The sequence below is a fragment of the Loxodonta africana genome, chromosome 25, assembly GCF_030014295.1.
Source record: "Loxodonta africana isolate mLoxAfr1 chromosome 25, mLoxAfr1.hap2, whole genome shotgun sequence".
NCBI classification, from domain to species: Eukaryota; Metazoa; Chordata; class Mammalia; order Proboscidea; family Elephantidae; genus Loxodonta; species Loxodonta africana.
The window spans coordinates 37,236,188-37,252,134 of NC_087366.1; the positions used below are offsets into that span (position 1 = coordinate 37,236,188).

At 36.9% G+C, this 15,947-nt stretch overlaps 1 protein-coding gene across 13 annotated transcripts in view; it reads right to left on the reverse strand.

Moving 5' to 3' along the window:
- Nucleotides 1-15,947, reverse strand: part of LYST (lysosomal trafficking regulator) — a 194,043-nt gene that overhangs the window by 115,238 nt on the left and 62,858 nt on the right. For all 13 annotated transcript variants that reach the window (XR_010319418.1, XM_023549297.2, XM_064276698.1 and 10 more), the window contains 6 exons: nucleotides 14,897-15,041; nucleotides 13,833-14,006; nucleotides 9,093-9,253; nucleotides 7,861-8,051; nucleotides 3,809-4,054; nucleotides 665-838 (listed from right to left, as the gene is read on the reverse strand). Coding sequence is in view for 12 of the 13 variants with exons in the window: in XM_023549297.2 (XP_023405065.2) it covers nucleotides 665-838; nucleotides 3,809-4,054; nucleotides 7,861-8,051; nucleotides 9,093-9,253; nucleotides 13,833-14,006; nucleotides 14,897-15,041 (1,091 nt within the window). In the remaining variant the exon portion in view is untranslated. The remainder of the gene's footprint in view (nucleotides 1-664; nucleotides 839-3,808; nucleotides 4,055-7,860; nucleotides 8,052-9,092; nucleotides 9,254-13,832; nucleotides 14,007-14,896; nucleotides 15,042-15,947) is intronic.

Genomic DNA, 15,947 nt, shown 5'->3' on the forward strand with positions numbered 1-15,947 from the left:
TGAATGATCTGTTATTAGGCTTTAAAACCTCTTCCAAAAAGTAGTAAGGATTCATTCCAGAAATGTGTGGATCCTGATTAGAGGTGGGGGCTGTTAGCAATGATAAAAGAATCATCTTTTGTCTTAGTACCAGTCCCCTCAGAAAGAGATACTTTCACAATGTTAACAAATGCTTTTGACTAGACAGGCATTTAAATAAAGATGAATCATAATAGAAGCTAAAATGGCTATCTGGCCTATAGGTCAGGTGACTTTAGAAACTAATTCTACAGTAGCATTGCATAACGGAAATGGCATGGCACTAGATGTCCGGTGAACTGGGTTCCAACTGTGGGAGCAGAAGCAAACAACAATATCTGGGTCTCAATTTCCTCAGTCTACAGAATGAGGGGCTGGCCAAGGAGACATCTAAGGGCCATTCAGATCTAAAATTCTGTGAGTTTATGTTTTTCTCTTACTCTCCTAAAATGCTTTAAAAAAGAAAAAAGTCATATTTAAATGATGAAGAGAATCAGAAGAGTATCTTTATTAAATATACACAACTGAGTTTCCCTCATTTTCTTTAGGAATAACTGAGACACAAAACTCTATGACCAGAACACCCTGATGAAGAGATGGTAGCACTGTACCTGAAACTATGAGAGTAAATTCTATGAACTCATACCTTCAAAATATGAAAGCCAACAATGCATTTTTGTTTGATCAACACCTGATGAATCATGGAAAGGCCATTACAATTTTCTAATTCATGTATTCTTTGTTGGTTGTATTTAGTTAATGCGAGTATAACTCGTAGTGCTAAGGCTTGAGTTTCTTCACAGCTACTGAGCTCAACAACCTAAAAAAAAAGAGAATATGTTTTTCTTTTAATTTGTTGAGATTAAGAATTTAACATGTGTAATTATCTGTTATGTAGTACCGTATCTTAGCATTATACAGTAGATATGCCTACTTTTTAATGCTCATACTTTATTTTTTGTAACTGTTTAAGCATTGTTGATAACCAACATTAAGAAAAAGACAAATTCCATGCTCTTTAACTGTATGCTGTAAGCTGTTGCCATCAAGTCGATTCTGACTCATAGTGACCCTACAGGACAGAGTAGAACTGCCCCATAGGGTTTCCACGGTTCCAATTAAATACTATAAATGGACTAAAATAACATTAACAACCTTAGGGGTCAGTAGTGTTTTATAATTAGGTGATTTGAAACGTCAGCAAAATGTCTCAAATATTTGGTTAATTAGTCAGTCAACAAACAGCCTCAGTGTTAGGTGCTGTGGGAGATAAAAAGTAAAAGTCATGATACTTTCCCCCAGTGGGGCCTACTGTACGCCAAAGGAGAAGATGTACATATAAAAACCATGCACTGTGCCTTGTACTTCAGTTCAGTTCAACCAGTGCTCATTGGCAGCTACTATATATAAGAAACACATGCCTATTATTATAAAAGGCAAATAAAAACGAGACAATGTAAGTCCCACGACAGCACAGAAACTACTTCTGACACTCCCTGCTTGGCTTAGGGAGGTTCTACCATGGAGAGAAGACAGACTGGAAGGGTAGCAAAATCTTGGGAAGGAGGGATAACAGGTGGGCAGGGTAAGGGACAGCCAAGAACAGAGTAAAGGCCTAAAAGTGGAAGTTGACGTACCTCTAGGAGGCTGCAGGTTGCCTATTTGGCTGGATTGTGGGGATTAAGGCTCAAAGGTAGGTTATGCATGTGAAGATTTTAAGGAGATTGAGTTCTATTTTAGTAGGGAGTAGGATGGGCACTGAACAAAGTTGCTAAGTTTTAAGTGTGGAAATATACTTTACATGTCTTATTGGCAAGAGTTAAATGTATGTAAGATAAAAATTAAAAATTTAGCCATTTTCTCTAGATCAAGTCACTGTGTAACAGTAATCAAAACAAAATTATGATTGAGAAAAAGCCGATGATGTATACTTTGAAATTATATAATGCTACAAAAGCAGATCACAAAACGTTGATGAGGAGTTAAATGAAGAGCTTTTAATTTTAAAACACTAGATGAAAACTCTATTCAAATAGTTAAAGATATTGGATACAAAAAAAAAGTACGAAAAAAGTAAGAGGAGGAGAAAAAAAGGCAGTTTATAGACTATGGTGGGTCAAATGCTAAGAAGATACTTACAAGAACAACAACAACAACAACAATCACTACAATGCCCCTGTATTGGGCTAAATAAATTATATATAAAAACAAACAAACAAAAAAACTTGCTGCTGAATCAATTTCGACTCATAGCAACCCTGTTGTAGAGTTTCCAAGGAGTGGCTGGTGGATTTGAACTGCTGACCTTTTGGTTAGCAGCCAAGCTCTTAATTACTGTATCACCAGGGCTCCATTGAGCTGAAGTGTCCCCTAAAAGACATGTCTACCCAGAACCTCCGAATCTAACTTTATTTGGAATAAGCATCTTTGTAGATATAACTAAGTTAACAAGATGAGATGATCTTGGATTTAAGGCAGCCCGAAATCCAAAGACTGGTGTCCTTATAAGAAGAAAGAGAAGGAGAATTGACGTACGAGGGAAAGGCCACGTGAAGATGGAGGTAGAGACTGGAGTGACGCAGCTACATGTCAAGAAGACAAGGATCGCCAGCAACACCAGAAGCTAGAAGAGAGGCATAGAACAGATTTTCCTTGAGGGAAAGGCCATGTGAAGACAGAGGCAGAGACTGGAGTAATGCAGCTACAAACCAAGAACACAAGGAATACCAGAAGTTAGGAGAAAGGCACAGAACAGATTTTCCTTTAGACCTCCAGAAAGAACCAAGGTAGTCAGCACCTTAGTTTTGGACTTTCAGTCTTCATAACTGTGAGAGAATTAATTTCTGTTGTTTTAAGCCACCAAGTAGTGATAATTTTTTACGGCAGCCCTGGAAAACTATTAAAGCCCCTTATTGTAAAAGTAATTTAAAATGGTCCCAGTAAGAAAGCCAGTTAGGAAGACAGTGGGAGAATGTGATAATGTTGCAGAAGTTATACTTGGAGAAAAAATGAAGATGGTATTATGTGGATGAAGGGAGATTATGGCTGCTTTAATTAAATAGGGATACGGACCCTGAGGGAGTAGAAATGGTCAGTACTGAAGTGGGATCACTTGTGCTTGTATTATGGGTCAGCTGTCACTGAAATAGTCAGTTTACTGAGTGTCAATTCTATGTGAAGAAAGATACTACCCCTGCCTTCATATGACTAAATAGAATAGATAATTTATTCTACTATGATACTTATGGCATGAGTTAAACTTTTTGTATTTCTCCTTCTCTCTAAAAGAAATTCCAAAATTGAATAAATTATTTTTTACTTATTTGCTGGCCCTTGGATTTCTTTCTGTACATCAGGAGGCTTCAAAGGAAAAAAAAGTGTCACAAACCTTATTTTTAAAAATGTATTTCTTTCATATCATTACTATAGCATGTATTTTTTTTTTCATATTTTCATTGCTAATTTTAAATATCTTGTATAGTAAACATTTCATTGTTCTAATATACATTTCTGGATAATCAAAAACTTTAAAAATCTTCCTAAACTAGAAGAAAACTTTAACCATCTGTTGCAGTTAACTTGATGACATTCCTCAACAATACGTCATTTTTTTTAACTTAAAAGTTTAAAACAGTTGATGTATGGGTTCTTTTTTTTTCTTAATCCATATATCAATAATAAGGAAGTAGCTTCTCTTTAGGTTATGGATTCTTTTTTTTTTTCTTAATCCATATATCAATAATAAGGAAGTAGTTTCTCTTTAGATAAAACTATAATCAGTGATTCTTACCCTGGCAAAAAGAAAAACAAATATGCCAGTCCCACCAATCTCGTGCAGAACGCCTTGTATAGTTTTACACTCAGTAGGCCGGAGATTCTTTAGATGATGAGGCTCCAACGAGATGCTCTGAACTTCTTTTGAGCTGAAGGGTCTTTGAGAGAGTTGGGTTTTCATCTGACCTTTAAGTCTGATAACTGGCTCGTAGATGGTATACTGAGCAGGACAGTAAGGTGTATAAACTATTGAAAGGCTTTCCTGAAACACAAATATTTTTCTTCAGTAACTAAACGAAGTTAAAATGTGAGTCATCAACTAGCAAATAAAGATTTCAAAGTAAAAGACATCCAAATAATCTCTTCATTTGGTTTTAAAAAGACAGGTACTACACAGTAAACAAAGATGAACCTAAGATGCAAGACTGCTTCCCACAAAGGAAAAGGTCAACTTCATTTATTAGTGATGAATAGTATAAACCATATTGATATTGAGAAGTATTCCAGCTTTGGAGTCAATTTAGAATAAGAATTAAATTATATTTACCATACTACTAATAATAGCTAATACTTATATCACACTCATTACATACCAGGCCCTGCTCTAAGCACTTTATAAATATTAAAAAATATTAACTAATCTTTATAACCTTATCGATCAATTTATCCACAATTTTTGCTTTGGATTTGCTCATGGGCTGGCTACTCATTTAAAAGTGACTCTAAACCAGATCTTTCTAACCAAACACACCCATTGCTGTCTAGTTAGTTTTGAGTCCTAAAATTCCAGGTTATCAGCAAACCTAATTAAAATTAAGTAGAATTATATAGAGGGTAGTAGTTTCAACCAGCTCTGGATCACTGTCAAGCTTCTACAAACTACTTCAAAATTAAGATAACACTTGTTATGGATTGAACTGTGTCCCCCCAAAATACGTGTTGTAAATCCTGACCTTTATGCTTATGGTTATAATCCCATTTGGGAATGAGTTGTCTTTGTTAATGAGACACAATTAGTGTAGGGTGTGTCTTGAGTCAAACTCTTACAAAATATAGAAGGGGGTCTCGACCTACCTGGATCAAAGGAGAATGAAGAACACCAAGGTCACACGATAACTAAGAGCCCAAGAGACAGAAAGGGCCACATGAACTAGAGACTTACATCATCCTGAGACCAGAAGAACTAGATGGTGCCCGACCACAACCGATGACTGCCCTGACAGGGAGCACAACAGAGAACCCCTGAGGGAGCAGGAGATCAGTGGGATGCAGACCCCAAATTCTCACAAAAAGACCATACTCAATGGTCTGACTGAGACTAGAGGAATCCCGGCGGTCATGGTCCCCAAACCTTCTGTTGGCACAGGACAGGAACCATTCGTGAAGACAACTCAGCAGACATGAAAGGGACTGGACAGTGGGTAGGAGAGAGATGCTGATGAAGAGTGAGCTAATGATATCAGGTGGACACTTGAGACTGTGTTGGCATCTCCTGTCTGGAGGGGGGATGGGAGGATAGAGAGAGTTGGAAGCTGGCAAAATTGTCACGAAAGGAGAGACTGGTAAGGGCTGACTCATTGGGGGAGAGCAAGTGGGAGAACAGAGTAAGGTGTATATAAGCTTATATGTGACAGTCTGACTTGATTTGTAAACGTTCACTTGAAGCTCAATAAAAGTTAAAAAAATATATATATATACATAGAAGGGGCAGATCAAGGAATCAGAGATGGGTTAAATTAGATGCCTAGACACATGGAGATCTCCAAGGAACCCGGCAGCGGAGGCTAAAGAGACAAGGACCTTCCTCCAGAGGCAACAGTAAGAAAAAGCCTTCCCCCTAGAGCCAGCACCCTGAATTCCGAATTCTAGCCTCCTACAGTGTGAGAAAACCAATTCGTTTGTTAAAGCCATCCACTGTGGTACTTCTGTTTCAGAGGCACTAGAAAACTGAGACCACACTTAAATGCAGGATGTACTCGAGGTGGTCTCAGTGGCAGCAGCTACTGGTGCCCAGGCTCCGGGAAATCAGGTACTGCACATTCATGACTTTTCAAAGAGCCTTGGGCTTTGATCATTTACGACCTATGGTGAGTGAAGAAGTTTCATCAGATGCATCGTTCAGCATATGTGCACACCGACTAAATCAGCTACAGTCTGCTGTACATGATTATGCTGGAAAACAACCTTTCGACCCTGCAGTAGCTTTCATCAGAAAGCTGACAAAATGCCCATCTACCTGAACGAGTCCCACCTGACCACCAAGGCACTGAGATGGGCCTGACTGCACCGGCATGCTCTCATAGCCCCAAAGTATCCAACGAGGTGAAATAATGTATTTGTTTTCTAAAAGAGTTTTGGCATAAAATTCTTAGGATTTTCATTTGTGATCATTTCTGCTGAAATTTATGAGTTATATGACCTATACTCTTTTTACATGAAATAAAAAGATTAAGGAAATATTTTATTCTGTTTTTTATAAAAATACATGGATTAAGCAAAAGCTAGCGAATTAAAATTATGATTTGAGCAAACACTTGTTATGTGAGCATCTTGGTTTCATGAAAGCAGAGGTTCTCGATGTGTGGTACCTAAGCTGCAGCAGCGACAGTGGCGGCAGCCGCGGCGGCGGTGGCGGCAGCAGTGGGCTTTCTTGGAACTTGTTAAAAACTCAGTCTGAGGATCCACTTCAGACCCACTGAATCACAAACTCGGAACCAGCAATCTGTGTTTTAACAAATCCTGATGCACACTCAGGTTGGAGAGCCACTTCCCTGAAGCATGTTCTCAAGGGTGGGACATTTGGGGTGGGATCATTCTTGGTTGTGCAACGTTGTCCATATACTGCAGAACATTTAGCAGGCCTGACTCACACGTACTAGTAGTTGACAGCCAAAACGCTCAAACCCTTCCCTCACCCCACACACACAAACACCAAAAAAAACCCATTGCCGTCAAGTCGATTCTGACTCACAGCAACTCTACGGGACAGAGTAGAACTGCCCCATAGGGTTCCAAGGAACACCTGGTGGATTCGAACTGCCAACCTTCTGGTTAGCAGCTGTAGCATTTAACCACTACACCACCAAGGTTTCCCACAGAAGCACACGTATTCTAAAATACTCCTTAGGAGAAAAGGTCTATATGTAGGACATCAGATCTGTAATAAATGCCACAGGTATTTATATCTATGTCTATTCCACAACACATATACTTAACACCACTTAATAAATATGTATCTGCACTACAACTTTTCTTTTAGTCAAATATAACAGCTACAAAATATATTGTTTTTATTTTGAAATACATACTTGAACAACAACCAAAAATACATCCTAAGACAGTCGTCTACTTTAAGTAAGAAATACCTCTGACCTACAATCATCCTTCTCATAAGAAGCAAAAGAGGGAAGAACAAAGTGTCATGGCCAAGACTACTGGTTTTTTAGTAGATCTTCTAAGACTGTGAAGGGTCAGCTTTTTAGCTGTTCTAATTTAAAAATACCAGCTTTTAAACTGTATACTAGTAGATAAAATATTAGAATAATGTATAAAAAACAATCTGAGAGTCTCATATGAACAGAATTAGCAATCATTTGAAAGCAAAATTCCTAGTTGTTACTGATATTAAATAATTTTCCAAAATTAGAATACATGTAACTAAATCTAATATTATGAGTAAAAATTAGTATTTATTTGTAAGTATAGAAAGGAGATGTAAAGAGCAATATTTTTTAGGAGTATGCTAGATGGCTATCAAGCATTATATTTCACTGTACCATAAACATTTCTTCCTTAATGATTAATAGGTATAAACTAAACTAAACTGATAATTAGTGGAAAAAAAAAAGTACAGACATACAATTCCAAGAAAAAGGGATAAAAATTTTAAACCTGAACACAAGGTCAGAGAGGAGGCCAAAGTGCTCCAATTTTTTTTCAGGGAAAAAAAAGTTCTAAGAAAAGAAATGGTAAAGAACAAAATAGGAAAACTTTAGAAATTCATAACTAATTACATTTCAATAAATATATAATGCAGAGTTACTATAAAGTTATACAACTGAAACTTACAATTAAGAGACCAACATCCACATCTTTCTTGGTCATAAAAAGTTCTCTGATTTGTTCAGATCGCAGTATTTCTTTACTAATGTATTTGGAGTAATCATTCACTGGCTTGCCATATTTACACGGCATTATAGATGTATGGTTGGGTCCACAAGCATATAGATAAAAGGCTTCTTGTGAACCAATCTTAGCTCCTGAATGGCAGAAAAATCAAGTCAGTTACTTAAAACACTCCAACCAGAATTTTTCATAAAAAGCAAAAAACCAAAAGCAATTTTTTTAATCAATTATTTAAATTGCTCACTATGTCTTATAAAATTAATAAATCATCATTAATCTTCAAATTGGTATAATGAAAAATTCTATGCCAACTCTGATGGAAAACAAACTAACACATTTAAAATTAACCATGAAACTCCTGATAAAATAAAATCATAAAATTTCTATTTGCTCTTTAAGTCTGGAAATAGGTGTTTTGTTCTGCTTTATTTTTAATAAATGGAACTATATCTTGCTAAATTCCATTTTAAAACACAATTTGAATTCGCATCTTTATTCCCTCCTTCCACTCATCTATCCATCTATGCAATAAATGCTGTCTGAATGCTATTATGTGCCAGGTTTAGTGAGATATTTTAAAAATCATATATTTCCTTTTTTCTCTAAAATCTGGTATTTGTCTAAAATCTGTTGCCGTTGACTTGATTCCAACTCATAGTGACCCTACGGGACAGAGTAGAGCACCCCCATAGCGTTTCCAAAGAGCAGCTAGTGGATTTGAACTGCTGACCTTTTGGTTAGCAGCTGAACTCTTAACCACTGTACCACCAGGGCTCCTGGTATTTGTATAGGATATACTAAAATTATAAGTAAAAGAAACAACCATCTAAGTTAAACAGTCATATTACTACATTTTTCAGGATTGTAAAATACTGTTGATTTAATACAAGCTTCTCTTTTTTTTTTTTTTTTCTCTTTTCTGGTGGGTGTTGCGGGGGTGGGGCATACACTTCTACCCGGAATATATACATCAATTGTAAGATATGTCGGGATTATAGAAATGTGAATGATTTTTTTAAACTGTATCTTAATCTAAAAAAAAAATCTTAATCTAGTACTTACTAAATATAGGTGACAATACAGGAATGGTTTTAGCCAGGAAAATTTACTTAGCTTAATACTTACTAAGTGGGGGGAAAAAAAAATTAGAAATGCTTCAAAAGAAAAAACTATACCATTGAAGAGGAGCACATTTCCCAGGTCCCATTTTCCAGCCAATTGCAAACATTCTTCTTGGGATGACAAACAATGGCCGATCATGCAAAATGTTTTATTACTATCAGACGACAAACTTGTTTTTCTTGGAAGCATATAATGCAAAGTAACATCAGTCTTCCTATATTAAAAAACAAAGTTAAATCAATCACTTTAGTGACTACTAAGTGTTTTTAAAAGTAAGAATGTTTAACAATGGGAAATTCATGAGCAATGCCTTATTGAGTACCAGGTGGTGGGGAGAGAGGAGGGGTTCTGCAGTCTCTTGGCCAGAGGAGCACTGGCAACCCACCAGTCTTAGGAAGGGGAGCAGAACAGAGATGCCTGAGGACCCCACAACGGGCCAGGCGAAGTGTGACCAGACATTTGCTGCAAGTTTTCTTTGCCATTTGACTTCTGCATAGGTGCCTTCCTGCTTTACTGATACAAGCCATTCATCTCCTCCTAAATTTTACCAAGAAATCTCCCATCTGAGCAAACAGTTCCCAAAATCTAAAGACCTCAGTGAGGCCTTGGAAGGCTACTCAGAAAGAACATCACTCCTCCAGCTTTCGCCCTGCCTAGCCACTGAAATGCCAGTGTGTTTCCATGTTGTTTCTTCAGGGCTAAGAGATCACAAAACTTTTGATTAGGCTCTACTTTTTCCTGCTTTTTCCTCATGGACAAAGGTTACAGAAATGCTTATACAAGCCAGAATACTGGAAAAGGTAAACTAAGGCTTTCTCACAGAGAGACACACACAAAAGCTGGGGAGACTTCATCATTTAGGGAAACCACAAGCCCCGTCTCTGGTTCAGGAATGTTCTAAGCTTCATATTAAGATAATGAGGGTAACCGGTAAAGGCCAAGTCTAAACAAAGCCTGTGAATAAGATGAAGACTCAGAATAAACTAACATGGTTTGGCCTCTATGAGAAATTCTGCGATACACATTTATTTAAAAGCTTGCCCCCGAGGCTCTCAGCTTTCATATTTGACATATAAATAACTATTTTAATAGAAATATTTTTCAGTAAAGGAACTTCTGTAGTAAAGACATGAGGCAGCTTTTGCAACATGAGCCTCTTTAGGCCAAATACTGGCCACAACTAAAACACTACTGCCACCTAGTGGCAATATGTCTTAATGTAGTTTTTTTTAAGGGTAACATTGCAAGATGAATGCATCGTTCAATAAATATTCAGTACCTACTATGAACAAGGAAACCCTGGTGGCGTGGTGGTTAAGTGCTACAGTTGTTAACCAAGAGGTCGGCAGTTCGAATCCGCCAGCCGCTCCTTGGAAACTCTACAGGGCAGTTCTGCTCTGTCCTATAGGGTTGCTGTGAGTCAGAATCGACTTGACAGCAGTGGGTTTGGTTTGGATTGGTACTGTGAACCAAACCCTGGTGGCATAGTGGTTAAGAGCTACGACTGCTAGCCAAAAGGTGGGCGTTATGAATCCCCTATGCGTTCCTTGGAAACCCTGTGGGGCAGTTCTACTCTGTCCTATAGGGTCGCTATGAGTTGAAATCAACTTGAAGACAACAGATTTTTTTTTTTTTTTGGTTATGAGCCAAATGAAGTCCTGGTAGCGTAGTGGTTAAGTGCTGTAGCTGCCAACCCAAAGGATGGCTGTTAGAATCCACCAGCTGTTCCTTAGAAACCCTATAGGGCAGATATACTCTGTCCTATAGGGTCCTTATGAGTCAGAATCGACTCAGTGGCAATGGGTTGTTTTTTTTGTTTTTGTTTTATGAGCCAAATGGAGCCCTGGTGGCATAGTGGTTAAGCACTTGGTTGTTAACCAAAAAGTTGGCGGTTCGAACCCACCAGCCATTCCACAAGAGAAAAGATGCGATAGTCTGCTTCTGTAAAGATTTACAGGCTTAGAAACCCTATAGAGTCATTACGAGTCAGAACCAACTTGAAGGCACATAGTAACAATATCAACATGAGCCAAATATTTCTGCCGTATTTGTGAACTGTTCATCAAATTACCATTAGTAGGAAATAATAAATTATTTTTTAGTGTTATTATTTAATTAAAAATGGCCTCTTGAAATATATTATTTATAGGAATTATTCTGCAGCTCAGAAAGAGATAAAGACAGTGCTAAATTTAAGTCAAAAGAGTAAGATATTTGTCCCTGGTCACTTGTTCACTGTTCTACTATCTGGTGACATCATTAACTTGTACTACATGGGAACAAATTCCTTTAAAGTAGTCTAGAAAAAAATGAATGAATAAAAAATTGAGCAATATATGAAACAAGTGATATGCTCACTAACTTCAGAACTGTCCAACACAAAAATCTAATCTTTTATTCTGGACATACCTAATAATTAGTTTGTGGTTCTTAGATCTCTCAGCTGGCCTGATTCAGAGAAAAGCTGTAACAGGCAGTATAGCATAGAATTCTAGGTTCAAGTTCAGCTCTACCCCTGACTTGTGGCATTACTTTGGGAAAGTTATTTTACCCTACCCTGGGTCTAAGTATCCTCATCCATAAGACAGAGATAATAATATCTCTATTTTGCAGTGCTGTTGGGAAGATTAAATGTGTGTAAAGTGCTTAGCACAGTGCCTGACACATGTTGGGAGCTCAGGAGACGAGGAGAAAGTTCAGGAGAAGAAAGAGGCTCTCTTCTCACAGCTCCAATACCAACTTCAAAGGATATACCTTAAGGTTCTGGAAACAAACTTACTGATCGGGTACACCTGCCATCCAGGCTTAGATGATAGATGTTAAGACTGAGAACTTCTAATGCAACATTTTATTTGGAATATGAAAATTAGGCTTCAACCATGTATTTTCCTGAGTTATTATAATGAATAAAACAAAACTGAACCTTTGATTTTACTTCCAAAACCTATCTTTTCCCGTGGCAGACACTGCAGATTGATTATCCTAAAATCGTTCATTAAGTCTTATCCCCTGACGTCCTCTATTACTGAGGTTGGCGAGCTGCAAGTAATCAATTTCTGCAGCCTCCCTTGCAGCAGTGATTCACCACACCGTTACCTCTTAGTTTCTGCAGGACCTTAGGGCCTTTGTTGGCACTATTCCTCTGCCTGAACTCTCCTTCTCCTTCCCTCTCCCGCCAGCTCCACCTCCTCCTTCAGATCTCAGTTTAAATAACCTGTTCCTCAGTAGGCCTTCCCTGATTCACCGGATTTTCTATCTCAAGGGCTGTTTGTTACCTTCACAGTATTTGTCATAATTTGTCAATATTCACTTAATTTTATTTGCTTGTTGTCTGCCTCCTCATTAGACCAAGTTCCAAGAGGCAGTGAACATTTCTGTCTTATTCATCACTGTCTCCCCAGGCCCAGTATAGCAAGTGCTTGGCACATGGTAATTCTTTAAATATTTGATGAATGAACAAATAAATGAATGAATACAGGCTCATTTGTGTTAGGTGTATACGCAATTTCTGTGGTCTAATCTACTCTGAGAGATTTCTGAGAGAATTAGGAGATAATGTATATAAACCCCCAAAAAAACAAAACCCAGTGCCATCGAGTTGATTCTGACTCATAGCGACCCTATAGGACAGAGTAGAACTGCCCCATAGAGTTTCCAAGGAGTGCCTGACGATTTAAACTGCCAACCCTTTGGTTAGCAGCTGTAGCACTTAACCACTTCGCCACCAGGGTTTCCAATGTATACAAAGTACCTAGCAAACGGCCTGCAACAAAATAAGTATGCAATATGTTACATAGAGCTCATTCGATTACATGTAGACCCCTCAGCATGGCGCTGAAAGCATCTGTCAGGTCCTTTCACCATGTCCATTCGTTTTTCTTTCTCCTTATTCAACTGAGACTCTTCCTTCCAACCAGCCTGATCCTCACCCATGCTACAGTGGTTTCTATTCTCTATCTCCTTTCATGCTATTTCATTCAATAAAATACTTCCCAACTCTTACAAATCCAAGATACCTTATAGCTCCTTTAAAGTTAAATTTTATACCAAAGTATTTGACAAAATGTTTCTTACTAACTTGTCTCACAATTCTCATGTTCTACAAATTTATTATCAGATAGTACCCTAATCTATCGCCTGATGTATTTATTGGGCTCTACTGTAATCTATCATCTGATACGTTGGCTTATATTTTTCTCTAGTTGTTTCATACATAGATATATATGCCCTTTTCCCAACTACGTATTTTTAGAACAAGGTCTATGTCTTCTACTTCCTTGTCTAACACAGTACTGAGAACTCAGAAAACCCTTTATAAATACCTGCTGTTGTTTGATTAAAAATATGTCAGAGTCAATCCAATTTCTTTTGAAAGCCTGATTTAATTTAGATACTAGCCTTATTAGCCACTTAAAGAATTCTTTGTGGATTCATTTTTTAATATATGGGCTTAAAGAACCAAATTATAGATTCTATTTCTTGATCTAATATATATTATACATAAATACCTAAATGTCCAGGTTTCTGCATACTCCCTCAAACCCAAAATATTCATTCTCAACAATTACTTCAAAGGAAGATTCATTTTGTATGAAAGTGATTAATAGGAAAAAAAAAAAAAAAAACCAACTCTGATACAGATTTCTAGCTTAATATATGGTAAATAAAAAAAATATATATATATATATATATAGAAACCTATAATTTTCTGTAATCTGTTTCGAAAGCTATAAAAGACTAAAACTTAAAATTGTAGCTGCGGTTAATAGATGCTTTCTAAATATGCTTCGTACCTCTGTCCAGAGACCCACATGGAGAGTTTCCCGTGGATGTTCTTCTTCCCTTGGGGCTGCTGTACGTAGGTGAGTACTAAATGCTGCCATTTGCTTGGAAGGAAAACATTCTCCTGTGATTCAACCTGTGCTAGTAAAACTGGCTTCGTGTCATCATTTGAATCCATGCACACACTACACAGGAAGAGAAAAAGCACAGGCTGAAAACAGGAACATTCCAACCTCAGTATTGCTACCTCAGTTCATAAACTAAAATAGATTAGGGACGTTTGCCGGTGTTAGTAATTTGGGCAATAATTTTCAGAATTCAGTCTGTGAAACTATAAAAATATTTATTATGTAGTCATTGTCTTTTAAAAATTACAATGTAATATTTGATTCATACAAAAAAGTTAATACATGACATACACAATTGTCTAAATGCCAGGAGGTATTGGTGGTCTAACCTACATTGAGGGACTGCTGAGAGAACTAGAAAATAATATACATAAAGTACTTAGTAAAGTTTACAAAGCATATGTCCTTAAATAATGTATTGTTTAGTCTGGAGTTTTATAAAAATAGTATCATAATATACACAGTATATATAGGAGGTATTTCCCTCTTTTTAAAATTGATAATTTTTACTCAGTATAAATAAATGAAAAAAAAAACTTTTATCTAAACTAGTTAAAAGAAGATAGGAAAAAAAGGACAAGATTGCAAGGAGAACCATTATTAGACAATGGCTATTGAATATAAAGTCAGCATAGAAAATAGCTGTTCAATGATAACATCTTAAAATCACTGCAATCTGACAGAATACTTTCATTAAATAAGCCTTTAGTAAGCGTTTTGTCTAAAATCTAATAGTATTAATATAATCTACATCAGAGTTTAATTGCAGTATTTTTGGATAGAATAATGTTACAAAGGTGGTATTAATAGCTGTTAGTATGTATTTTCTTTTTATAAGATTTTTCTCTTTTGCTATAATGATCTTTATTAGCAAATTCCACATTCATGCCTCTTACACAAATTATTTAAACACATGATCTAGTCTCGGGGGCAGGAATTATCAATACCGAAAGATAAAAGTGCCATTGTGAGGGTTAGCCCACACTTGGATCATCAACGCTTTGGAGCCCAGGGAAATCACGTGAATAGAGCCTTCTTCTATGAGTTTTTCACCAGGATTTATGTACTGTGCATCTTCTGGTCTGTTGCTCTCTAAGATAAAAAGATTTTAGAATGATCAGTAAAACAGTTCATAAAAACTGAGTGAAAAAATTATTTTAAAAGAATACAAAACAAGGCTGTTCATTTGTAGTAGGTTATTTATGCAGAATATCTGAACTTGACCTGTTTCAAATCCATAATGCTTCTAAAATTTAGATGTTAACTCCAAAAAAAATGAGTGAAAAACAGCAATCCAATGCTTTAAAACATTTACTGAATGTTTTAAAATATAAACTGAGTACCAATTGTGGCAATAACCAGACTGCTGGGATGTTCACTGCCATCACCTATTACAACCTGCACCTTTTATCAATTGAATTGGGCCACTAGGACATCACTGACCCTGGCCCAAGGAGCTCACACCATCGTCACATGCCTCACACCATCGTCACATGCCTCACACCACTGCAAATTCTTCCATAATTATTACAAGATTTTTTTTTTAATTGATCATATTAAAAATCCTTTTAGAGAAATTATAGCGTTTGAACACATTCAGTGTTTAGACTCTCTGATGAGTGATCTTCGAATGTAATTACTAAACGATTCTGAAACTCTAGAACGCTTCTCCACGCTAAGGTAAATGCCATAGGCTTTGGGCTATCTGGTTATTCATCCTGGCTCCTCTCTCACCCCTTGAAACCTGGCACTACCTGAATAGTTACAATGGGCTGAATCCTCGAGCCACCCATGCTACCTGTTATTATAATGCATGTGACTTTATATAAAGCTATGTTAAGATATACCAAAATACAAATGCATGTCCAAAGTCACCAACTATCAGGGAAGATAGACACTACTGGTTATTAGACTACATATACATTAGTTCCATTTTCAACAGGTAAAACCACCAACAGTACTCTACAAAGCAATGAAAACAGTTCTCAAAGAAGAAGA